Consider the following 26,645-nt stretch of genomic DNA (forward strand, 5'->3'; position numbering starts at 1 on the left):
GTTGCAAGCGTTGCGGTCCAATCAACGTCAGGCTAGCTCGACTCTGATTGGACTGCAACGCTTGCGACGCTGCGATGCGACTAATGTAGAACCAGCTTTATGTAAATCGGACTTTACGCGTCGCCGTTGCCGTAACGATATCGCCGGATGTTGGTATGTTCATTTGCGTGAATCTCGGGGCCCGGCGTTTCCTGTCTGACGAAACTGACTCCGGAGTCCGGCCTTTGCTGGCTTCGCCATATTATTATCGTGTCTGCGAAGATACGCATCTACAAGCTCGTGAAGAAGCATCTTGATCTTTGTACGGCACAAATCCACCGTTTGAGAGACAACGGCGATGAGCGATATCGAGGTGAGTATATGAAAATATTACACATCTGCGTAATTCTCACATAAATTGCGATGAGGTAACGCCAATTCAGGCATAACCGAGTTATCGATCCAGCGACGCAGTTCTACTTCCAGCCATTATCAATCACCACGCAACGTACGCAACAACTCGGCACACTCCTTTCGTTTCTGTTAATTGCGAAATATCTTTTGGAGTAAAGTAAATTAAAACAAAAAAGAATTCCCGATTGTACATTTTCTTCAATAATTGTAATCTCGACAAAAGAATTTTATAAGGTTATAAACGTGAAAAGCTGAATCGCGATTGGTCGATCACGTTCATATGTTTATTAGAATATATTGTTACCATTGGTAGCGTTCGTTTATAAAGAAAATTGGATTGTGATATGATATATTGCCCATTTGCTACATTATAACTAAAAAATTGTCATCTTTCAGTTATTAAAAAAAAAGAACATATCTCTTTATAATCAGTTATTACATCAAAATTTTATTTTAAAATTATTATACAATTTTAATGTTCAAACATTAAAACTTATTTTCTTGTTTTTTGAGTTATGTCGTTGTAGCTTGTGATATATATATATATATATCACCTTGGCTAGATTTATATACACAAATATATGTATCATGATGTGTGAAAACAAAACTTTAAGAAAAGCTTTGTTTAATCTAAAGTTCAATCTGCAAGAAAGTTTATTCCTTACTATCTTATGATATACTTGTTTACATAGAAAATTATCAAATCTTATCATGTTTTGGACAGTTAGAAGTTGTCTTTTGAACTAAATTTGTATTGCTATTAAAGAACTTAATTCTGTTTTCGGAATCATCGAATATTCTAACATTTTCTATCCACAGATTTATTTTAAGTTTTAATTTCATTTAAATGTATTCAATTCAATATTAAAAAAAATATATATTATAAAAACATTTAATATTTAATTTAACATTTAATTTTTTTATATTATTTTAATACAATGTATTCTTATAATTGCTTATAATTCCAGTAGGTATGTGAATACATTCCACGTAGAATGTATTCACATACCTACTGGAATTACAAACAATTATAAGAGTGTATTGTATTTAAATAATATAAAAAAATAAATATTAAATTAAATATTGAATGTTTCTATAATGTATAATATTTTTTCATGTTAAATTAAATATATTTAAATGAAATTAAAATTTAACATAAATCTGTACATAGAAAATGCTATGTTCGATGTTTCCAAGGACAGAATTCAGTTCTTTTGTTATAAGAAAAAATAAAAGAAGATATTAAAGAATGTATTTATGATCTCATTAAATCAGGGTATCGATCATGTAACTTTTTCTCTAGAGAGGAAACGTGAAAGTAAACATTTTTATGTATGTATATATAAACATATACACATACAATAAATTTTCACTTTTCACGTTTCCGCCCTAGGGAAAAAGTTACATGATCGATACCCAAGGTTGCCATAGACCTGGAAAACCGAAAAGTCAGGGAAATTGAAATTGGTCATGGAAAACCGGGAAAAGTCAGGGGAAAACGTAAAAAAGTCTGGAATTTTGAAATTTGCTCACAATTTCCTTAAACTGCTTCTATTCCAAATAATTGTTATAATTTTTTTAATATTATATCTGATGTTTATAGTCAAATACATTCAAAACTCGCGCACTTTAAACGATATTTTAATAAAATAATTAAAATTTATATTTTTTATTCAGTATTTTTATTTGATCGCCCTTTTTCGAAGCTGCATTCTTTTGTCCAATATCAATTAATTTTTTGTTGGTTTGAATTTGCATCCAAAATTTTATGCTATTAAGCCTTTTTTGCGTTGTTTTTAATAATATAGGCTAGCTTTCCTACAATCCTTGACTCTAAATGAGTTAAAATTTACATATTTTATATTGGAAAATTTTCCATTTTCATCTGGAAAATCTGGAAAAGTGAAGGAATTTTAAAATTCATTTTCTGTGGCAACCCTGTAAATACTTCAATAAATAAATGTATTATAGGCTTTCTACAATAGCCACAACCTTTGTTTTAAATTTTAAGCTGTAAGAAATTGATCAATCATAAACGATTATTCTTCTCACACATTCGACTGTGATTGGCCAATTTCTTATGACTTAAGACTTAAAGACTAATAGTCATTCTACAATGTGCTCTTTGTTTTCTGTTTCTTGCTGTTTGTCTCTGTTTGTCTCTTGCCTTTTGGTCGAAAAGGCAAGAGAGACAAACAGCAAGAAACAAGAAATAAAGAGCACATTGTAGAATAGACTTTAGAGCTTCAGCACAAAGATGGTCGTAACCGAGTCGTGAAACGTGAATCGTAATCGTAGATCAACGCGCAATATTTTGGTCAACCTACAACTACGACTTACGTTCCACGACTCAGTTACGATTATCTTTGTGCTTAGGCTTAAGATTATTACTTAGATTATTACTTATTGTAGATTATTACTTATTGTAGAAAGCCTATTATATTTATTGAAATATTCCAATACCTTCTTCCATTTCTCATAACAAAATATATGGGAAGATATGCCATATAAAATGTGTTTACGTAGCTAATGGAGTTACAAGCAATTATAAAAATTAATGAATTAAAGAAATATTATAAAGATATTATATATTTATGTTTTATGTCTTTAATATTTAATTTCTCAAATCATTAAGGAAAAATTCAATTAATTTAATTTCTTATGTAATGATAATTCAATTTTTGGATGTCTATATATCTATACGATACAATTTATAGTAGATAATGGTTGTTCGTAATTTACAGAGAAGTGGTAGTCGTAGTGCAAGTCCGCGCCGACCACGAACTGCAGACGGTGGCTTAAGGGATTCACGATCACACTCGAGATCGCGTAAATCGCGCGAGCGAAAGGACAGAGAAGTCAAATATTCGAGGTCCCGTAGTCGCTCTGCATCACGTGGCCGGAAGTCGTATCGCGGCAACAAGTACACCAGTGTTGGTCATCGCAGTAGCCGCAGTCGGAGTCGCTCACCATACCGTGGTGGTCGTTATTCTCGCAGTAGATCCCGCTCATACTCACGATCGCGATACTCCCGCGATCGACACGTGTACCGTTCACATTCGCGCAGCCCAATGTCATCCAGACGACGACACATCGGCAATCGAGACAATCCTTGTCCTTCCCGTTGCCTAGGTGTTTTTGGACTCTCCATTTTTACTACTGAACAACAAATTCAACATATATTCTCAAAGTACGGTCCAGTAGAACGCGTACAGGTTGTTATCGATGCAAAGGTATGTAAAATTGATGTATATTTATATATACATATGCATATTAACACGTTCTGTACCAAGCCAATTTTTAGTAATTTAACCATCACGCTGCGTAAGTTACCTATGACTTACGATATTTTTATTTGCGTTTATTATATTTGCTAAATAACATATATTTTATAATATCGTACATATTTACAAAATTACAAAGATTATAAAGTAGAAGATTTAATGTACCAATATTGTATTATAACATATATTATACTTATGTATCATGTATGACATAAAAAATTATTTTATAATTGTTTCTTTTTATAGCCAAATTATTAAATGGCCTTTGATAACTAAATGGAAAATTTAATGTGACTTGCGCAGCACGAAACATGTTTGAGGTCTGTTCTTTATCAGTTCATTGAACTGCACTAAAACTTTCTTTTCCACTTTTGCTAAATACTTCAATATGTACCTATTTTAAGTACAATAGGCATATGTTAGTTTAGTTATAAAGAACAGACCTTAATGCAACAGTCTGTTATTCCCCATAGATATTTATACTGGGGAACAGTAAAATCATGCCAGAGATTTAGAACGTTCATACTTAAGGAACACATGATACGTTAAAGGCTTCTGGCCACATAATTACATATAGATACAGGTCTATATGTGAATTAAAAAGCAATAGTGAATTAAAAATCAATTTAGTGCGATTTAATGGCGGCACGATGATATCATATGTCATTTATTACAGACTGGACGTTCTAGAGGATTCTGCTTTGTATATTTCGACTCATCCGAGGACGCTAAAGTGGCTAAAGAGCAATGTACCGGTATGGAAATCGACGGGAGGCGAATTCGTGTAGACTTCTCTATCACACAACGTGCCCATACCCCCACTCCAGGAATATACATGGGAAAACCTACGCATCTGCATGATAGAAGCTGGGACGCACCGAGACGTAGAGAGTAAGTCTTGTCTACTTCTGGAATAACACACATGTGTCTCAAAAAGATAATTGACACATATTACATATTATTTTTCTTTTTTGTTGTTTTTTTGTAAATACGGAAAATAACAGGGTTAACTACAGAGGAAGTTATCGTCGCTCACCCAGCCCATACTACAGTCGCCGACGTTCACGTTACGACCGTTCTAGATCGCGCTCCTATTCACCGCGTAAGTACAATCTCCTCTTTAATTTACGTTGTAATATAAGCTGTCTACATGGATATGTGTCTCATCCCTGTATCACGTTAAACACACGGTGGTTGTGTAAACATATTTATAAAACTGCAAATTATCTAGCAAAATATTCATATTTTCATAATTTATTGCACAACCGTGTTTATTGCAATGTTGTTTCTCTTCACTTGTTTATTTTACCGAACACTACACGAAAATATTACATGAAGAAAAACTTCGCATGTTTTAAGACATTTATTTTTCTAGAGAAAGACACTATTTCTCATCATCTCGCTCTATTATGGCCTGGCATTTTGCTGTGTCATATATGTTAATAAACTGCTTTCTTGAAGATAGTTGAAAATTATGAAATCTAAAAGAAATTAATGTATTGCATTAGATATTTAAAAAAAAATTCTATTTTGTATCAGTGCTGCTTATTATACGAATCAAGTCAAGAAAATGATTTTGCACATATTTTATTACATTGAAAAGGGTCGATCAGCAATTTATGTAATATTTCTTCTGGATTCATATTTTCGTAGACCGCTTATATTTCTAATTGTAACGGTAATATCAGTTGGATTGTAAAGTAAGTATTTAAGTTAGCAAGAAAACAGCAGAAGAAGGCATCAGAGAAATGCGCTTGATAAATCGTACGGTAGTAGCTAAGCAGCAATCCGTAACTTCGTAAAACAATCATGGTTTTTTTGTTGCTTAATGAATTTCAGGTCGATATTAAATCAGATGAAGTGATGCGAGGCCAGGTCCTTTCGGAGATGACTTTGACCCAAATATTTCTTCAACGGGTCAAAATTATGAAATTAACGAAATCGCATTATATTACTATTCTTACCTTACCCAGTTCTGCATCGTATGCGATACAATCTCACAAGCGTTTGAATTACAATACCATAACAATACCGTTAAGACTATGGAAAAAGACTAAAAAAAAAGTATAAAATGTAGCAGAATTTAGCATACTGCACGAAAACCAGTAAGGTTAGAATAGATGTAAAACCTTATTTTCATAAGTTTATAAATTTATATTGCTTCCTTTTATGAAGATAAGGTTTCAATTGTGTAAAAATACAAGGCTATAATGTGAAAGCTGGAATATAATTGAGCGCTCGAAATTTGCGGCCAGTCTTTAGCTTATAGTTGTATTCCAGCCGTTAGATAGAATCTTTTAAAGAAAATGTGGAAAGTCTCTTTAAAAAAATAAAGTAAACCTAAATAAAGAAAGCAAGAAAACGAAAACACAAAAAAGAAAAATAATAACAAGCTTCGAATAAAAGTAAGTTCTCTAACCTATTTGTTTGTTTATAAGGTTTTGAATCAAGAGGTATTGGATGATAGAGGGAAGTTTGAAGTTTCACTCTGAAAAAATGAGTTTTGAAAAGTCAAGACAAGATATTTGAAGAACACGTTTATCTTGCTCACATTGTCAAGAGTCAGAAGGTTTTGTCGGTTGCTTGTGACAAAGAATATGATCTGCAATTCATTTCCGGCTGAGAAGCCTCAAGCCTAGAAGAAAACTTCAAGTAATGCAAGCCCGAAGACAGAATCGAGTTGATCGTCAAACCCCCGACCGGGACACAGGTTATTTGGTTGGGGGTGAAAACAGGGCCGAAAGTGTTTCGGAAAATATTGAAGAAGTTCGTCGAAAGTTTTTCGTAGAATAGGGACGAGCGTAAGGTGCTCCCAGACCTTTATACCGATCATATTCTTTATCAGTTGGTTTGGTTGCCACACGCCATTTTATTCGCTCTAGAGAACTGCATATATATACATATGCTTATACGCAAAAATCTCTATATATGCATGCGTGAAAATAAAGATAAAAGTTCGTATACTTCCTTTATCACATCCTCTCCCTCCACCATCCTGAGACCTCGGTTTCCTTCAAGAAGACCTCGTATTATTATGAATTTTACCTATCATTGATAATTAATAGAACTTCATCATAGCAATTTATCAATAAATGTTGTTTCTGCCACGCTCAACTTTGGTCCCCATCTTTTTTGTGGTTTTTTACATTGCGAAGTTTGGTGCGTAATACGCGAGTCGCTTTTTATTTTAGGGTAAAAGTAATGTTGCGGATCGATTGATCCTTTCCAATACCCTGCGTGTTATTATTGCCTTTGCAAACTTTTAGGTCTTAAATTTGTAGTATGTAATAGAAGTATATTTGTCGGGACTTTATCTGAAATTTAATGCTAATAAAATCAGCTTCCAGCAAAGAATTCACCTTTTGGATTTTCTAATTCCCATGGATCGCCACTTGTTTCTACAGAACTTTGTATTTACAGCGATGGTTGCATTCGTTGGTACTCGAATTCGTTGGTTATCGTAATTCAGTTCTTCACATTCTGAAACTAAAAACTCTCGATCGCGATCTTTCAACGAGTCCATTATGACTGACAGATATCTTTAGAAATTGACTCAAGTAAACGCAAATGATTATCACGATTAGAAAAATATCCAACAATTGAGACGCATGCCGTCAATATTTACATTTTAGTAAATACCAAATTGAATTTATGTGAAATTTTACATTTATTGTTTCTCCATCGTTCATCTAAATTTTAATTCTCGTGTCTAACATGTCTCTAGTATATCTCTCATGTTTATGAACTCAATAAACTTGTGCCTAATGTGGTTTTACGACAAATTATGATAAGTAGATTCTTAGATCTACATCTTTGATCTTACGGGTCACAAGTATATTATAAATATAAAAATATAAACTATCTGTAATTCATATTTTTACTGATTGATTTACAATTTAACAATTGTGATCAAATTTTAATAAATCACCAACTAATGAGACAAAATCTAAATAATATGTATAATAATAGACTAGGAAAATTATCAATCTTCTCTCTCTCGCAATTGATAATATATTTTTCTTACCTCCTGCGGAAATCTTATTTAAATAAAAAATGTATAGATATATTTAAATAGCGGTAAAAGATAAATATGGGAGTATCTATTATTTCCGGAAAAACGGCAGTAAAAAATGCCGCAAGCTATAATTTCTACATCACGTTTTCCTATTGAGTAATTAAAATATTCATATGAAAATAGTTTTTTTAGTAGAACTTCTTGTACAGTTCATCTCTTTATCTTCTCAACATGAAAAGAGAAATAGGAAAGATAAACCATGCAAAAAATTCTGTTAAAAGAAGGTATCGATCATGTAACTTTTTCCCTAAAGACGGAAACGCGAAAAGTGAAAATTAAATTAGTGTTAATTGAACCGAGATAAAAGTTACTCTACATTGGTAGAAACAGGCGTAAGTTAATCGGAGTTTGTTCACAAGTATTATACATTTCTGTTTTCGAATTCGTATTTGAGAGACGAATATCGAGAAAGTGAATCTTCGAAATCGAGAATCGAACGTCGATCGATCGATCTATCGTCCGTTTACGTAGCAGTTAGCACATGCGCGGTTTGATGTCTAAACGTAAACACAACAAAAAACAAAGCAGAGAACGCACTGGGCGGATTTACGATTTCGCGCGAAAGGATAGGACGAATTTAGACGAATTCTCAAGGATGCAAAGAAGGGCGAAGAAGAAAGGCAAATCGCAGCAACCTTCCTCATCCATCGCCGAGCACGCGGAATCGCCAACGGATCAGGATGTGGAGGAGGGCAAGGACTTCGGCACCCTCATAAACGCGCCGCTCTCGAAAGGTGGACATTTCGTCTTCAAGTCAGAAAAAGCCTGGACCGTCGACTCGTCGCAATATTCAGAATTCTTCACTTTGAACCTGAAAGCGCTATCGGCCGCGATCGACTGCGTTCCGTTCAACGAGTACGTTGATGTGGCTGACAAGTACTTTGTAGTAAGTACTCGAGAGATATTTGACATGCAAGAGATACTCGTAAAGTTTGTTTCTTGTTGTTGCACTGGACTGCATCAGAAGTTTTCTTTTCGCTTTTTTACGTTTGATATTTTATCAATATATCAAACATATTTCCTTTTAAGAGATGCAAGTTCATTTTATCTTTGTTATTCATTCAATACTAAGAAGGAGAACGTTTTTATCGACTTGCGGCTGCTTTCCTTTTAGGAGACACAAGGTCTGTTCGCGTTGCTTGCACTCGGCATCTTCGCTTTCTCTCTTTTCAAGGCCAAATATTTATCTATTTCATTTTAAGTGCAAAAATATTTGGGGATTTCATGCAACGCAAACAGACCTACAGTCGGCACGAGTGTTGTTCTATCTTTGTCACTCTCTGAATGTCAAGAAAGATAAAACGACGCTTGTGTCGACTTGTGTCGATTCGTGTCATCAAATGGAAAGCAGTGTATGTCTCTCAAAAGGAAAGTAGCTATATAGGTACCTATTTTACTTTAAGTGCAAAAATTATACATTAGTTCAATTATAAAAGGCAATTTTTGACGTGCTTCTGGTATAGCAATTAAAAGCAACCGCGGTTGAGGCTATCTTTGTCTTCTGATCCCTGAAAACGAAGATAGCCTCAACCGCGGTTGCTTTTGGTTGCTATACCAGAAGCACGCCAAAAATCGCCTAAAAAGAAATAGACCTAACGAACGTAGAATGTATGTAAAGTTTGACTCAAATTATGATAATACATCTCAATCAAATGAATGATTAATTCGATAATTTATATTAATTTTAGAGCGATCAATTGACGAATATCTTCAATGACGCTGAGAGAGGCAAGACGGCTTATAACATGATTTTAAATACTCTAAATGCATCGAGTTTATCAGACACCAAAGTTGAGACCAAAGAGAACACGAGGACCGATCAATTGAAAACTGTGGATTTGGCGACGAATGTAAAACCTGAAGACAGTATCGATGACTTAGAGGAAGATCTAGATTTTTTGTTATCCCTAAAGGAACCTGTCCAAAGCACTGTAATAGGAATCCCACAGCCTGTAATAGGAATCTCATTATCTATGTCTCATAACACTGGTAAGGTTTTAACATTAAAACGGTATTTTATCGTTTCATTTAATATAGTTTGATTTTCGGGATTTTTCGTTTTAAAAACTATGAGGTTAAATTTCCATCTCAGGAAAAACAATTGTAAACGTGCAATTTGCAATCAGCCTAATTTTCTGCAATCTAACGAATATGAGAGATTTATATCATAGATTCATTGACGATTTGTTGCAGATTCCAAAACAAAATCGAAGAGTGTTCCAAATAAGCCTATTGATTTAGAAAAATGGTTAGATACTGTTTTAGGGGATTAATTCTTTTTTTTTTGTACACTGTTACAATACGTTAGTATATATAAACAAAAATTTAAGACTGAAAGCAAAGGAAAAGAAAGATCATGTAAAATTGTTAGAAGTTCATTTATTTAAAACATGTAAAGAATTATATTTTTATAAAATTATATGAATCTTACTTTTTTTTACTGGTAAAAAATATACATTATATATACATACACAATAATGTATAAATATCAAATGCAATTTGAAAAGTTCTTATAATTACCTCACAGCTTCTTGAAATGCAGTGTATTAGTTTATCAACTTTTTTGTAAGAAATACATGCATGTAGTCATATACCACAAGCATAATGGCACCACCTGGACCTAATCTCAACACCTTTGGTACCAAACCTTTGTACAAGGCTTTAAATCTAGAATGACAGTTACGTGAGTGAGTGATTTCGAGCACGAATACAATCATATCGGTAAGTAAAAAATGTATATGAATACCCTTCTCTCTTGTAAATAATGTGCATGGTATTCAACGTTCCTTTGTATTGCGTACCATCTTGTGAACCCTGAATGCGACTTTTAGCAACATCAAATGGTATGTTTAAACAAGATGCGACAGTACCTGACACAAATCCTATAGCAACCTAAAATTTTCAATACATGTTACAAACTGAGAATCGCGTATAACTTTATACACTTGTCTTGTGCTGTCACACAAAGCTGAACAATTACTTTACTTAAAAATTCCAACCAAGGTTCTTTTCTGACTGATATATATCCTTTAACAGAATGATAAAAACCAAAATAAAACGAATTAAAAACTGCGTTTCTCATTATAGTGGCTGAAAGCCCTTTGTTTAGACCATTCAATCCAAAACCATATTTAGAAATTATTTCTTTCGTCACTGCGAATGTCGATGGGCTTTCTTTGACATGCTTTCGATTAGATTGTAGTTTTACTTTGACCATTTCAAAAGGGTTAACTAATATAGCCTCAGTAACACCAGCGAAGAAACCAGCACATGAGAATGTCTGCAACAATATAACTTTTTTTTTATCTTATAAATAATCAACTGATCGTTATAATAATCGTATTAAAGTAATTACCAACGGAGTGGGTGCACTAGCGCCAAATAAGAAAAACTGTTTATATTGTTCAAATGTAAAAAACTAAAAAAGAAAGGATAAAGTTTTTATAAATAAAAATAAAAATAATTTTTGTAAATATAAGTAAATGCGCAGATTTTCTCTGCACTTTTATGTATTAAGCAATATGTACTTACTTTAACTGCACGTTTAGGAGTTTCTACAAGTATCGGAGGTAAAATTCCCTTCCAAAATGCTGGTAGTCCTTCAGTCTTATACATTTTAGTCATGCAATCACGAATTCCTATAATAATATTAATATAGCTAATGCATAATGATACTAGAAATGTTTTAATACGCAAAGTACCTGTATAATATAATGGATCTGATTTTGTTGTCTTCACTTGGAGCTGAAAACGTGTTTTAACGAGATCCATTGGATGCATTATACAAACTTCTATAAAACCTGCTGATCCTCCAGCACCAATCTGGATGACAGCCTGTTTGAGAAAGTTATCTGTGGTATTGCGCGTCATTTTTGCACTCTTTGTTTAAATAGATTATTTGATTAATATAAAAAATTGAAAGAGCAATATATATCCAAGTAATTATATTTTTTTGCGTTAATGTAATATGTATTGTGCACTTTGTATTATTTTTGCTTCTTACAGGTTGCATCTGAAAATAAATAATTAAATTTCTTTCACTGTTAAATTGTTGAGTTGTGAAATTATAAAAAAATATATATTGTACTGTAAGAGAGAAATAGTGAATCTAAAATGATTTATAGGTTTTTTGTGTTCGTATTGCTTATTCTTACCAGCTTGGTTTAACGGATTAAGTTAGAGTGATATATATGTACTATATATCTTATCTAGTACAGATATATATGTACTGTCTTATCTAGTACAGACATCAGAAAAATATTAATATACGTATCGATACTTGCACTTTTGTTATTTAAATTAAAACTTTGTTTTCACAAGCAAAACGTTATTATATCTTGATAAAAGTTCCTGTCAGAGTAATCCATACTGCGTATAAGAGATCTGGAGAACACCACGACCTAAAAATATGTTTGTTGAGTTGAGATCTATTTTTAGATCTCAGAAAAGAATTCTAACCTTCAATTCAGTGATTAACTATCTTATTCGCATAAGATTTGTACAAATTTTTATTTGCAAATATATCTACAATTGATTTACATTGAAGTGTATACAGTATTAAATGCTCTTTGCTTGATATAATTAATATATATGTAAAATTGTATTTGTCTTGTAGCTTGCAGTATTAAATTCATATGAATTAAATGATTTCTATAATTACATATTTACATTACAATTACATAAAATAAAAATTGAATATCAAAGCCGTTAAATAACTATTTCTAATTTTTCTAGATAATATGCATAATTTATTATATAAAAATATATTAATTTATGTATGTATATATTATATATATATATGTATACACAACATATATATATAAATTTTGTATACTATATATATTATATTAATATTTGGCAACAGGTGGAAGAAGATTTAAAGAATGATTGTACATATAGATAAAAAATTAAGAAATCAAAAGCAACAAAATTGTGGTTAAAGCTTCATTTCTTTTTTTAATAATAAATGTTTAAATATTCATGTAAGAATTAGTGTCAAAAATATGTGAATATTTAGATATTTATAATTAAACAATAATGCCTCCATCAAAATTTTGTTATTCTTAATTTTCCAATTTTAAATGTTAAAATATTCACATAAAATGCCTAATCACATGATCATTAAAATATTTATAACTAAAAAACCAAGCATCCATCGCAATTTTGTTATTCTTGATTTCCGTTTTAACATCAATCTAGGAATCACTTCTTAAATTTTCTCCTACTGAACACCCTGTATATACCATATACATATATATTACAATATTTTATGTGTATATACTTGTTCTTTTATTTCGATAAATGTATATCATATTATATACATACATTTTATCGATACATTTTATCTCTTTCATAAATATTCCGACAACATTATACCTTATCTATGTTACATACATAAAATATATGCAGACCTTTCTAGAGTAAGAAAACGTGTGTACACGAAACAACAATTCTACCTGACAAATTTAAGCCAATATATCTGTTCTTATTTCAAGGCTATCTTAATTAATAAATCTTAAAATGTTAATATGGTTTTATGACTGATTTATGACATCTTAAGACTTATGACGATATTAAATATAAAAACCGACTGTATACATATATATCGACTGTATATATGTATATATATATATACATACTCATCAATAAAAAAACATGAGACACTTCAAGTTTAGCTATTATTATAAGAAATTGAATGAGAAATGGAATTTTTAATACACTGCATATATACTGCTTGATCAAGGCTAAAACCTTAGGTTTGTTTATTATTTCTGCATTAGAATTTTCTTTCTCGCTTTCGCTAAATATTAAACAGTATATACCTACTTCACTTTAAGTTCCAAAATTCTATTAGTTTAGCTATAGAAAAATAGAAACCAGTGAACTCTACAATATACTGGCAAACTTACAAGGAGAGAGAAAAATTTTTAACGAGCCAAGAAAGACAATTGACGTAGGGGTTGTCTTATGGGACAATAGAATATAGTACATTAGAGGAATAAAGAGCACAAGATCCTTTGCTATAGATGCTTTTTATCGACTCGGCTATTTTTACGTTGATAAGCTTTCTACCCAAACAACAGAAAGTCTAAAATTATGAAATAAGATTCTTTAAGTCGACTTTTAGACGCAAAAAACGTCTTATAACTTGATTTTAGACGCTTGTCTGGAGTAAATTGTAGAATTCACTATAGGTTTGTCGCATCGCATGCTCCAACATGTTCCAATATGCTCCTACCATAGCTCTTACTCACTCCATCGCAGATGACTTGACAGAGTGACTAGGAGCTATGGTAGGAACATGTTGGAGCATGTTGGAGCTTGCGACGCGAACAAACCTTATAAAAAATAGATCTCTTGTATCCACAATGCTTCGAGATCGCGAAGAAAGAATTGAACAATCATATTGATTAAATAGCCTCATTGTTCAATTGTGATTTGTTAATTCTTTCTCCGTCCAAGATCTCGAAGTGATTTCTCGTATTGTGGACATAATTAAGGCTTATCAGTGCACAATTTACGATTCTGATAACAAGAAATCTGTTATTTCATAAATTAGTGTAAACTTTTTATACTTGAAGTAAAATAGGTATGTTTGAAATGTGGTGAAAACGAGAAGAAAAGTTCTGATACAGAGAGTCGATTGCGTATCTTGAAATAAGATGAAAATTACAAAAGTGAACAAAATTTTAAGAATATCTATAATTTCGTTGGTTAACGTCTGTAATAAATTTGTTATTTTTGTAATTTTTTATCTCGTTTCAAAGTACGCAATTGACCCCTAGGAGTGCGTTTCTTAAGGCCCGTATAAATACAGTAGTAAGTTTGGTTTAAGAAGTAAGAGTAAGAAATAAAATTAGTTTATTTCACTTACGTCTACATCTACACCTATTCTAAACTTTTACACCTACTCTTACTTCTTAAACCAAGCTTACTACGTGTATTGTAGATGGGTCTACAGGCGTAAGCGAAATAAATTAATTTTATTTCTTACTCTTCTTAAACCAAACTTACTACGTGTATTATAGACGGACCTTTATTCACTGCGAATACTAAAAATCTATTCACGTTACGTATACTATATATATTTAATTATGCGCGAATTTTTGACCGGATGGACCATTGAAATTATTTGAAAACAGTTTAGTAAACGAGAACGAATTAAAATGGAATTTTATTTATCCGCGAAATAAAGTCTTTTTTGTATTTAATTGGCTTAAATTGGATTAAATTGGATTCAATTAGATTCAACTGAATTGAAAAATTGCATTTTCTATTCAGAATTTTGAATTGAGACGTGGCACAGAAAAGCTGATATTATTTTTAGATTGAAAGACATAGGAATGTGCTTCATGCAATTTCTATTAAATGAATAAAAATGCATTCGAATTGGAAAGGATTCATTTTAACGTTCGCGAATACGCATTTTTAAAAATTTGAATCCATTTCATCGATTTCAATTCATTCTCGTTTATTGGAAGGGGTTTGACTATTTTATCACACAACTTGGTGAAAATTATAAGAATGAGCGAATTTACTAGAATATTTATAATTTTATTGGTGAATTTGCTCATTTTTGTAACTTTCATTTACAGACTTTTATGTAGAAATATGTGTTTTCATCTCGCTTCAAGATACACAATCTATTTTCACAGGTGCCACAACGAAAATATATGTATATGAATATATTACATGCGAATCTACTTACAACGATCATCAATCAATGCTTCGCACGCTCACAGATGGTTTAAATGAATTTACAGATACATTAACGATCGATAACTAACAAATTCTGCGATAAATCGCTAACTCATCGCAACGAGCGTGTCGTCGGCGGTTCGTTATCTAACCGTATTGCATAATTGTATAAGTACAAACAAGAATTTTTCTTGCGTTCTTTGCAACGCGATAAGTTAATCATTGAGATCATCGGCACGCAAAGACTCGAAATTCGAATCGAATTTTTTGCGTTTGCGGTTGGATCTTTTTTTTTATACAAATCGCATAAAAGAACATGGGACTGTGACAAAGCGTTTTTTCATCTTTGCTGATTTTTACAATCGTGTGACGTGTGTTTATTATCTTTTCAAACACGCGTAGCGACCAGTCAGCGCTATTTCTCTCTCTTTCTAATTACTATTTTAACATCCACTGTTTTGACGCTTGAATTACTTCTATTTCGATCGCCGTTCGATCTTTATAGTGATCTTTAGGTAGTTTGCCGTGCACATTTGTCGCAGTCTGTCAAACGTTCAAAGTGGGAGCCTTGAAATTCCGGATTATCGACCGTTTCGTTCACTCGCTCGCTCCTTCTCTAATCACCTTTGTACTCTCGGCGATCATCCACGAATTGCCGAGACGCGTAGCGGTGGGTCTCGAGACAGTAGAGGTATTATCGGGTCCTTCGCGCCATATCGTAATGACTCGTCGGCGCACGCAACATTAACTGCTCCCCGGCAAAGCGTCGTATTCACGGACGTGAAACTCGTGCCCGCCGACGAGCTGCACGCCGCTCAATCGGCTCAATTCGCTCCCGACAGTCTGCTGCCGCGCTATGACTGTTGAGTCTCGCGTGACGGACGTGACCGTTCCCGATTCTTTGTCTGCGTCAATCATCTTTTTATCCCGTCATCATCGTCGGTGGTCTACCGTCGTTTCGTCCGTCGAATAAAACATGAGCGTGAGACGTCGAAAGGTGCGTAAGCGAATTTATCGGTGATCCCATCTACGCCGTTCGTCTCGACGCTCGTCGGAACTCGAGCGTCGAACACGGAAGCGCGTTGCCGTGCCGCGTCTTTCGTGAGTGCGTTCTGTTTCACGCATCATTCTCACGATGTATATAATTATATTCTTGTTGTTCACGGAATATTGGAGAAGGATAAAATGATACATTTTGTGCGCAAAACCGAACGTACCCGGTGAATCGTGACTGATCGTGACGGTGCATGTTGTGTGCGAACGTGTACAGATACGTTGCACGCGGAAACGCACGCGAGATCACAGTTCGAATTTCGAATCATCCCTCTCGCGTCCCGTGACTCGCGCCTCGTCACGTGATCGCTCCTCATTGACACTCGGGCTGCGCTCCATTTGCTGTTCAGCACTCTGGGAATTATTTCATTCTTGAGAGTACTTTCCATTTCATAGAAATTGAGTGACCCAAGCGTCGTTCTATCTTGGTTACTCACTGAAATACTAAGAAAGACAGAATGATGTTTGTGTCGCGACTTATGTCACAAAGCACTCTTTGTTGTTTATCAAACGTTAACTAAATAGATTGCTACTCTCTACGTATAATTATTTTAAAAATCTTGTTCTAGAAAAGGAAGGTAAAAAGAATTGCCCCGAAGTCTTAATTACTTTTACATTCCTCTATCTCGTAAAAATATAAATATAATGTAAATTTAGGTGTAAATGTTAAAAAAGATTATAAAAATAAAATTTGTATGCAGTATTTTGAGCACTACCACTTATTTATACTTAAAGATTAAACAAGGGCAAATTACGCTTATAAGCGCCGTGAGCGCCAAATGGAACGTACGTACCTGCGACGATCGAGTGCACAATGCGCGATTGCGTTCGAGGGCGCGATGAACGTTGATGCACGCGCCACGCGGTAGCTACATCCAGCCACATCGGCGCTTCCCCCAGCTTCCCCGTTGCCACCCGCTGCTTTTCCCAGCTTCCCCGTTGCCACCCGTTGCCACCCGCTACTTCCCCGCCCGGCCGTCGCGCACCCACGAACTCCGACACTCCGTGTTTTATTTATTTATTTTTTTTACATGACAAGCACTCGTCACCCGGCGGATCGTACGGGTCGCCCTAGATGCGATACACGCTCGTGAGTAGAAACGATGTAAAAAGAGCCTCCTCACGTGAAATACATCTTCCTTATGCCTGTCGCGACATATGCCCAGACTAGGTTAACATTGTCTGTTTCCCTCTTGCGTCATGACCTCGACAAATTAACTCGAACGACGATTGATCCAGGGTGACCTTGACAAACTCTTAGTTGTTCTCATTGATGATTAGCGTTGTTCCGGGTAAAACCTGTGGTATTTACTAACGAGGATGGGACGATGATTCTTTGTTATTCGACATAAAAGGAAAGATTAAAAATGATGAGTTATATTAAAGTGGCAATATTTATTTATTTTTTGATTCTGCGTTAGGCCCAGTTCCACAACTCATGGTTAACTCTTAACCGAGGTTCAACTTATTCATTGTCTCTTACTAATTTTAGAATTGGAAATGGATGAGAAACAAGTTGAACCTCGGTTAAGAGTTAACCGTGAGTTGTGAAACTGGGCCTTAGAAATTTTATTATGAGCACAATTATTGTGTTGGTTGAATTGGTAAAAGTGAAGTTTGATCAAAGTCAAATTCTTGTCAAACTGAACTTGTGCTTTTATTAATGAGAGAATTATTTTTTGTTGACATGTGGAAGGAAGATTAAGAAATAAAATAAATTGTATAATTAGAAATTTCGCTGCGAGCAATTCAGATTGAATTAAATTAGTTGGATTTAATCAAAGCCACCCTTGATAGAAAGCAAATCCTAAAAATTCATAATTAGAGATGGAAGGAAGTGTTACATTAGTACATACATTTGTAACTATTCTGAATTTGTTATAACATGATTTGCGTATGGTTTCTTCAAAATACTGCAGTATTCTAAAAACAATATATACTCGAGTTTCAAAATGAATCGTAAATGATTGAAAAGTGACTTTTAGTGATCATTTTGAAGTTGATGATTTGTGTTCCGTTTGAATATATTTCATTATTATCAGAGTACTTATGGAATGATGATGTTGCGTGTGATACAAACATCTCAGTTGGCAACTAAAAGCAACGTAGTTTCAATATTACAATTTTGTATTCAACAATGTAGTGTTGTGTAACACAATATATAACATTATGTCACTTTTAATCTTGTCACTTTTATGGGTCAATTCTAAGCAGAATCGTAAAACTCGTAACGTGTCCTCGTAAAATTTGTAGAAATTTATGACTAGTATTCTAATTTTATGCGTATGTATTGTAAGACGTACGATTATTCGTAAATATCTACGATTTCTTGTAAATTTTATGACTAGTGTAAGAAGCTATCTGTAAAAATATTGTATAGAGGTATAAGCATTTAACAATTCTTACAAGTCTTACAAGAATATGTTACAAGCCTTACGATTCTGCTTAGAATTTAGGCATTAATTGATTAGAATGCAATATGCTGTAAATTTAGATATAAACTTTTTTTGTAATAATTGTCTTTTGTATTTTTAGCTGAGAACTGAAAATGAAGAGGAGCGCGATAATGAATTGGCATCCTACCAGAAGAAAATCATCAGTCAGCCTGGAAAGAAATACTTCACCATGCTAGTAGTACTTGGTACATTGTTCCTAGGTTACGTAGCCATAGCGAATGACTTAAAGCCCATCAGAATAGGCAGTAAGGCTATTGATACCCTAGCACTTTCATTTAATTTACAAAAACCGTTCTACGTGGTCGTCATCGATGCTGGATCTACTGGTAGCCGCGTATTAGCGTTTAGCTTTCATGAGTCCATTCTCAATGGCAATTTAGTGCTTGATAATGAATTATTCAAAGAAATAAAACCTGGCTTGAGCTCGTTTGCCGACAAACCGGAGGATGCCGCAAAGTCTCTAACTACACTTCTGAACGAGGCGAAGGCGGTGATTCCACAGTCGGAATGGCCTCGTACGCTGCTGACGATGAAGGCCACGGCAGGGCTGAGGTTGTTGCCGGAGCATAAAGCCAACGGCATACTAGAGGAGTGCAGAAAGTTGTTCCAAACATCCGGATTCCAGATCGCGAGAAATTCTATCTCTGTAATGGAAGGCACAGACGAGGGAATCTTTTCCTGGTTCACCGTCAATTTCCTACTGGACCGCTTTAACTCACTAAGCTCTCAGACTACCGTGGCTGCGTTGGATCTCGGCGGTGGTTCTACGCAAGTTACGTTTCAACCGGACAGCGTCCAGGCGAAAAAATTGGAAAAACATGTTTACTCCATCAATGTATTCAATCACAACATGAGTCTGTACACGCACAGTTACTTAGGCATGGGTCTAATGGCCGCCAGAAAGGCGATTTTGACTTATAACATGAATCTTGAGGATACAAATCTCAAAGTTCCCATAGAGATACATTCCGAGTGCATCAATCCGATCGTGTCTACTGAGTGGTCTTACCAAGAGCGTGATTACATTGTAAAAGGTCCAATAAATGGCACATACAAATTAGTTAAAACACAAAATTTTGCTGGCGGAGATGAGAACAAGCCGATTGTACGCTTTGCGGAATGTTTAAAGATTATTGAGAAATATGTTGGTACTCTCACAGAAAAACCAATAGGTTTGAAGGATCACGAAGTATACGCGTTTTCGTACTACTTTGAACGTGCGACTGAGGTAAAGGTTCAAAAAGTTATGAAATTTAAATAAATATTGATATATTAATGCATAAATATTTAACAAAATCATGTTTTATTATATCTATAGATGATTGAATAATATAAGAGAATACAACACACAGATAATATAAAATAAATAAGATATGAATTTAATAATATAAAAATAAAAAAAAAAATATTTTTTAATTATATATGAATATATATTGAACGAGATATAGATTTATTTAATATTAAAGAGCTATACTTTTTTCCTAACACATAAATTAACGAACTTCATAAATATGAAAACCGCGTATCTCTCTCATATGTATGTTATTGCAGCCGTCATAGTTTATAATTTATATGTTAGGAAAAAAAAGTATAGTTCTTTAATATAAATAGTACAATATTTCTATCTGCAAATATAAATATTATAATATTTGTATTATCGATTTTTTAGGTAGCATTAATAGATCCATTTTTGGGCGGAATGGTGCATTTGAATTCATTTTTTAAACAAGCCATGGAGACGTGCGACTATCCAAACACAGATCAGCCGTTCATGTGCTTAGATTTGACATTTATTTATGTTCTGCTAAGAGACGGATTTGGTTTGGAACCGTCGACTAAGCTATATGTAAGCAAAAGTTACATAATATTGTGATACTATTTTTATTTTACGACAGTGTTCTTAGGAATAACAAAGTATTTTTAATTCTTGTAGCTTTATAAGAGGATCAATGGCCATGAATTAAGTTGGGCATTGGGAGCAGCGTTCAATGTTCTCCAAAATGGACTTTGACATTTTATTGTTCTATTATCGTTAGTTGAGTTTTATTCTAAATTTGTAATTGAAAAGACAAAGCGGAGGAACATACAGTTAAAGAAAAAGGAATATGTAAAAATATATCTTTACATTTTTGTATAAACAAACTTTGGATTTAATGAAACATTTGATAATTACTGACGCTCACCGCACAATTGCCTAATCGTACAATTGTCTAAACATCTCTCTTACAATTTAAAGGAAAGCAGTATTTAATGTATGCTTTTAGATATGAGTATAATATATTTTTATCTGAAAATGTCACATTATCTTATCTTACGGGAAACATACCGTTACATATTTGGGACAGTTCTTTAAAATATCTGTAATTGTTTTATTTCGAAGTATATTCAATGATTTTTTATAATTCATTGTATCCGAATTTTAATCTTGTTAATTTCTTGAAAGATTAAAATCCGAATATTTACAATTAACACATTTGGTTGCAATGACGCAACGATGAAATTGATTTGCCTCAGTCATTAGATCTGTTTTCTATGGCTGAACTATACTTTGAAACTTAATGTGAGATAGGTATATGTTTGATATTTGACTAAAGCGAGAAAGAGAGTTCTTGTGCAGTTTAGTGCAGAAATAAAAAACAAACCTATCGTATAAAATTGATCAAAGTACAATTCAGTAACTGTAGAAAACAATGAGATTACACAAATGTATTCTTGCGATGGCATATCTTCTACAGAATCAAGTGAAACAGGGAAATTGTATCTCTTGACATATCTCGATGCACAAAAACTACAATTGTAAATTTAGTACAAACAGATTTATCCCCGACGCTAACGTCTACTTGTTAAAAGATGCCAATGATGTACATAACATTCGATTTTTATATGTATCGTTGCATTGCGACGTTTTCTGATATTCCTTGATATCGCGTTCCTCATATTTAACATGTCCAACAGCGCGATATAACGAACTGATATACACATTGCATGTGTATAGATAACAAACTGTTGATACAGTTTCGTATAATCAAACATTCTACATATTATTCTACATACCATAAAAGTGGAGACACACAATTTGCGTGTATATAATATGTACATAGTGCCTTTCAAATGCTGTTTTTAAATAAAGCGAACGTGTGTCACTACTAAAGTTATTTTTACTTTTTATACATTCCATATTTATCGCACCTATTTTATATCTTATATTATCCAATTTTAAACGTATACAAAAAGGATGTTACGAAAGTTTTTGCTGTGCTCGCGAAAAGTAAAATCATTACTTCTTATAATTTTTAGAACGAGGAATTTGATGATGTCAGTTAAAATTATATTACATGACGAGAATACATGAAAAATTGAGTTCAGTTCTGCGATGTCTTCTTTATTCATAAATCTTAATTCAAGATTTATGAAGAAAGAAGACACCGCTGAACAATTGGAGTTAAGTTAATCATTTCAAATTAATAACTTGCGCACCTCCTCCCGCGCTGACTCTTATTAGCCTTGAAATCAATTTGTAACCTTGTATTTATAACCTTGAATCAATTTATTGTTATTTTTAAAGATTGAGAGTTTTAATTGTAAATATATTTATTTGTTTTATTTATCTTAATATTAATCTCACAATCTCCATTTTTTTATCACAATAATCTATATACTTATAGATATTCTAGACATTCAATATTTTTAGTCGATTATTCGAAGTCTTGAAAGCTCAATAATTTTTATAATTTATACTAAAATCTTTATTGAACATCGTATCTTAGGCCGATATTCATAGTCAGATCTTATTTCAAGACCGTCTTAAGTAATGTCTTAAGATGCTAATACAGCCCTCTGGCCGGTATTCATAGTCAGTTCTTATATTCAAGATCGTCTCAAGTTCAGCCTTGAGGTGTTATGAACCAATAAGAGAGCCGCATTAGCGTATTAAGACATTACTTAAGATGGTCTTGAATATAAGAACTGACTATGAATACCGGCCTTAATGTATTCTTTTGATGCATACTAATGTATACTAATGTATACTAATGTATTCCTTCGATGTATAGTATACTAATCATTTTTTTGTAATTCTTAGAATAAATGATATATTTATTGCGGAGGAAAAGAGGAAGGAGAGAAAAGAAGGACCTTCCGCAATTGCAAGGTACATGTGTGTTCAAAAGGTTCCGCCCTGTAAAAACAAGTCTAATTTATTTTCAAATTAAATCTCACTTTGTATGGAAAATTGGAAACCTATATGTGGATACCGCGTTTCGTGTGGAAAATTGTAAATCCATAAAAGTATCGAATGAACCTAATTTCAAAATTGAAGATGAGATAGTTCAATTAACTGAATAATTACTAATTTTTTTAATATGGCGTATATAATACTAAAATATTGCATATATATATATATATACGTCTATTACGTATAGGACCTCTCTTGTAGACAATAAACCTGTTCTTTTTGGCTGAACTTTTGCATCAGTTCATTTTTCTTTCTTTTCTCTTCAAGAGCAAAAGAAGAAAGATGAACTGGTGCAAAAGTTCAGCCAAAAAGAACAGGCCTAATATCACGAGTTTTTTTTTTTAGACAGATGCAATTTTACGTAGCGAAGGAAAGCTGGCATTTTACCCCCACTCTATTACAAGAAGATATGATTCATTTTACGTATGATGCTTATGATATATCATTTTATCTTTGTTGTTCATAAAAAATTAAAGAAAGATAAAATGATGCACCGTGCGTGAAACAGAATGCATCCAAAGCAGCGTTGAACAGTATTCAAAAGCTGTTTACTACTTTCCGACACTTTTGGTATAATCAATATTTTAGAAAATATAAATATATATATATCGATAAAAAAGTTTTTTATAATTTTCAAGATGGTGGTCTAAATATGTTCGATCGTCGAAAAATTCTTTCAAATTTGTATTTAGCTATAAAAAATATATGTAAAAAACTAAGTTTTAAAGAAATCGGGGAAGGGAAGCTAATCTAAAAGTTTACCTTCTGTACCGTACATACTATGAAGAAATATTTTACATGTCTATACTATAAACCCCCGACAATATAAATATCCATATTAACGTCTATTGTTAATGTAAGTTTCTCATTACTGATGCGACACGCTCTTGTTGCTAGATTATATTATATATTCAAGAGCAAGAATATATAAGTATATTTCCATAAAAGAGAAGGAAAGAGGGAAAGAAAAGGGTTTCGGTTCGCGCGCGTGTTATCGTCGGCGAGCATCGCGAGGACGCAAGTCATTATTACTGAGCATTACCAATGCATTGTGTTGAAAATACATTCGTTCAACTGCCACTCACCTATGTTCGTTATACTAAAATAGATAAAGACGGCGTTTTATTCAAAAACCAGCTCACAGAATCTAATCTTTTCTTGAGAAGATAAAGAGAAAGATTATTGTCACTCGTCGTCGAAAGCTCGTTCCAGAAGCCACGAGGATCATCCGAGACAACGGTTCTTTAGTTTTCTGCTCGCCGTAAAGCATATCTTTAACAGTGGTAGTGTATCTTAACAGTAAGTTTCGTTCTTTTCTCGCTATCTTTATTTTTTGCGTCTTCTTATGTCCATTTCTAAGTACTAATGTAGATTAATCTTCCGGAGCTCAATTATATTCTTTATGTATATATATCTCTCTCTCTACAAATTTGAATTATTATTAAAATAAACTTAATATTTATATTCTTTTTTATCGTGTGAGACGTCATTCTTTGAAAAATTAATTAATATTCCGACAACCATATCGGCACGCAATTATCATTTCTGAAATTAATTCATTTACCATAAATGAATTTACAATAGTTCATCTTAACGTTCTGACCGTTATGACGCTTCTTAATTTAAAGCATTATGTTTAACATTAGCGGTCTTTCAATCTTATTATTGTTAATTAATATTCTTTAATAAACATAAATTAAATAAAAGTGTCACAAACAAGTGTTATAATAACTGCAGTGTTACAGATTTTGATGTCAACCTCGGAGGATTAATTTTAATCTCGATTCACTATACTCTTTACTATACTTTTTCTAATTCTAATTGTAAGATCTACTTCTTTTGTAGAAATGAACATTAGAGTGATTTCGACCAAAGTACAGTTAATCGCCGACTAACTCGATTAGTAATTCATTGTCCTCAATATCTAATTTTTTTCTATATGTTAAACAAAAAATTAACAAATTTCATTCACGTTCGCAAAATAGTATAATTACTCGGCAATTGTTAATCAAGTTTATCTACATTGCCGATTGAGTTAATCTACATTGGTAGAAATAGACGTACGTTTGAACGACTTCAAGTAAAAAAAAAAAACGATTAACTTATACTCAAGTTATTTTTATTAGTTAGTTAATTATCTTTTAATTACCTCTTAATAATATGCCTTGATCATTTAATTATCTTTCTATTAATATTACTTCATTACTTCATTATTACCTTATCTGTACTCTAATTTACATCCATATCTTCCTAAGTAGCAAAGTCACGTCAAATGACGTTTTAATAACGTTTTAATGATGTTTTAACGTCAATAAGACGTCATTAAAACGTTGCCCTGCTATCTGGGTTATCATTGATATTATTTTATCATCATCATCGTCGTACGAGGAAAAAAATAAATAAACAAAGTTTCTTAGTTAAATTAGCTTACTCTAATTCTTATTTCTACCAATTGTAGATTAACTTTAAAATCTCGGTTCAACTTACTCTTCATCTTTCTCTAGTTCTAAGGATTAGAAAAAGAAGAAAATTAAATTAAATCAAGATTAAAGTTAATCCACATTGGTAGAAACAGGCATAAATCTAACATCATCTTTTAATTCCTTCTTTAAATTCTAACACACAATAGGTATAAGGTATAATAAACCTTAAGAAATTAACCCAATCATATCGTCGATTATTCTTCTCACATTCGATTGTGATTGATCAATTTGTGTTTCAGGATTAATTATAATTAATTATCGCTCCCATTCATTCTTGAACTTGTCCGTGAAACATGATTATCGCTGATTCCGACATTCCGACTTTTCGTGCGCGACATGCACGTAGCGTTCTGTATTACATGAGGTCTGTTCTTTTTAGCTAAAGTTTTTGCACGGTTCATACTTCATCTTTCTCCCTTTTCTTTCGTTGAAGAGAAAAAGAGAAAGATGATAAACCGTGCAAAAAGTTCAGCAAGGCCTATGGTCATCAGGGGTGCATTCAGAATGAACGTCCGGACGACAACTTTTTACTCAGAAGCGTTCGATTTGACGGGACATTTTGTCCAGACGTTTCACTATGGTTGTTCAAAATGGGTTTAGAAAAACGCTCAGATGACAACTTTTCGCCGCACTCGAGACTGCGGCGAATTTCGCCCGACATTCGCAGAAAAGCCTACCCAAGTAGAACACAGAAGTCATGAGGACATCATCATGACCTCATTCGTCACTTATAAGTCAATTTTTTTATATCAAATGACATCATGATGACGTCCTGTCATCATTATAGCCCATTCTACATTAAGCTGGTTCTACATTAGTCGCATCGCAGCATCGCAAGCATATCGCAAGCGTTGCGGTCCAATCAGAGTTGAACTAGCTTGTCGTTGATTGGACCGCAACGCTTGCGACGCTGCGATGCGACTAAGCTTTAAGATGCTAATACGGCCTTCTGATTGGTTCATGACATCT

General features: G+C 33.2%; 5 protein-coding genes and 1 long non-coding RNA gene across 10 annotated transcripts in view; 4 read left to right on the forward strand and 2 right to left on the reverse strand.

The window, feature by feature from the left end:
- The first annotated feature begins 167 nt into the window (after positions 1-167).
- Positions 168-7,306, forward strand: LOC108727923 (transformer 2). Of its 2 annotated transcripts, none has more exons than XM_018456228.1 (5): positions 168-352; positions 3,138-3,626; positions 4,354-4,568; positions 4,682-4,779; positions 6,116-7,306. In XM_018456228.1, exons 1-5 carry the CDS (start codon positions 338-340, stop codon positions 6,139-6,141), a joined length of 843 nt encoding a protein of 280 aa, XP_018311730.1. In that variant the 5' UTR covers positions 168-337; the 3' UTR covers positions 6,142-7,306. The 2 variants fall into 2 exon arrangements, with proteins under 2 accessions (XP_018311730.1, XP_018311731.1); XM_018456229.1 differs by lacking the exon at positions 6,116-7,306 and adding an exon at positions 5,517-6,078.
- A 935-nt stretch (positions 7,307-8,241) lies between these two features.
- LOC108727924 (Apoptosis and caspase activation inhibitor) lies at positions 8,242-10,089 on the forward strand. Its single transcript, XM_018456230.1, has 3 exons — positions 8,242-8,638; positions 9,441-9,741; positions 9,946-10,089. The coding sequence occupies exons 1-3, from the start codon at positions 8,246-8,248 to the stop codon at positions 10,023-10,025; spliced, it is 774 nt and encodes a 257-aa protein (XP_018311732.1). The 5' UTR covers positions 8,242-8,245; the 3' UTR covers positions 10,026-10,089.
- Positions 10,090-10,198: 109 nt separating this feature from the next.
- Positions 10,199-11,704, reverse strand: LOC108727922 (mitochondrial 2-oxodicarboxylate carrier). Of its 2 annotated transcripts, XM_018456226.1 has the most exons (6): positions 11,454-11,704; positions 11,284-11,390; positions 11,108-11,170; positions 10,733-11,032; positions 10,499-10,644; positions 10,199-10,419 (listed from the first exon to the last, which is right to left on the reverse strand). In XM_018456226.1, the coding sequence occupies exons 1-6, from the start codon at positions 11,620-11,622 to the stop codon at positions 10,299-10,301; spliced, it is 906 nt and encodes a 301-aa protein (XP_018311728.1). In that variant the 5' UTR covers positions 11,623-11,704; the 3' UTR covers positions 10,199-10,298. The 2 variants fall into 2 exon arrangements, with proteins under 2 accessions (XP_018311728.1, XP_018311729.1); XM_018456227.1 differs by lacking the exon at positions 11,108-11,170.
- Positions 10,412-21,296, forward strand: LOC108727921 (ectonucleoside triphosphate diphosphohydrolase 5). Of its 3 annotated transcripts, none has more exons than XM_018456225.1 (4): positions 10,412-10,473; positions 19,039-20,187; positions 20,629-20,805; positions 20,893-21,296. In XM_018456225.1, exons 2-4 carry the CDS (start codon positions 19,129-19,131, stop codon positions 20,968-20,970), a joined length of 1,314 nt encoding a protein of 437 aa, XP_018311727.1. In that variant the 5' UTR covers positions 10,412-10,473; positions 19,039-19,128; the 3' UTR covers positions 20,971-21,296. The 3 variants fall into 3 exon arrangements, with proteins under 3 accessions (XP_018311727.1, XP_018311725.1, XP_018311726.1); XM_018456223.1 differs by lacking the exon at positions 10,412-10,473 and adding an exon at positions 15,762-16,447; XM_018456224.1 differs by lacking the exon at positions 10,412-10,473 and adding an exon at positions 17,325-17,593.
- Positions 11,729-15,737, reverse strand: LOC108727925 (uncharacterized). The gene is made up of 3 exons (XR_001936867.1): positions 15,461-15,737; positions 11,907-12,152; positions 11,729-11,764 (listed from the first exon to the last, which is right to left on the reverse strand). It is a non-coding gene; the product is annotated as an uncharacterized lncRNA (long non-coding RNA).
- A 3,118-nt stretch (positions 21,297-24,414) lies between the features above and the next one.
- angel (protein) overlaps positions 24,415-26,645 on the forward strand; it is an 8,775-nt gene continuing 6,544 nt past the window's right edge. Inside the window, exon 1 of the mRNA XM_018456206.1 lies at positions 24,415-24,492. The gene's annotated coding sequence lies outside the window, so the exon portion shown is untranslated. The remainder of the gene's footprint in view (positions 24,493-26,645) is intronic.

This window comes from Mycetomoellerius zeteki, unplaced genomic scaffold (assembly GCF_001594055.1).
Source record: "Mycetomoellerius zeteki isolate Tzet28-1 unplaced genomic scaffold, Tzet1.0 scaffold564, whole genome shotgun sequence".
Lineage (NCBI taxonomy): Eukaryota > Metazoa > Arthropoda > Insecta > Hymenoptera > Formicidae > Mycetomoellerius > Mycetomoellerius zeteki.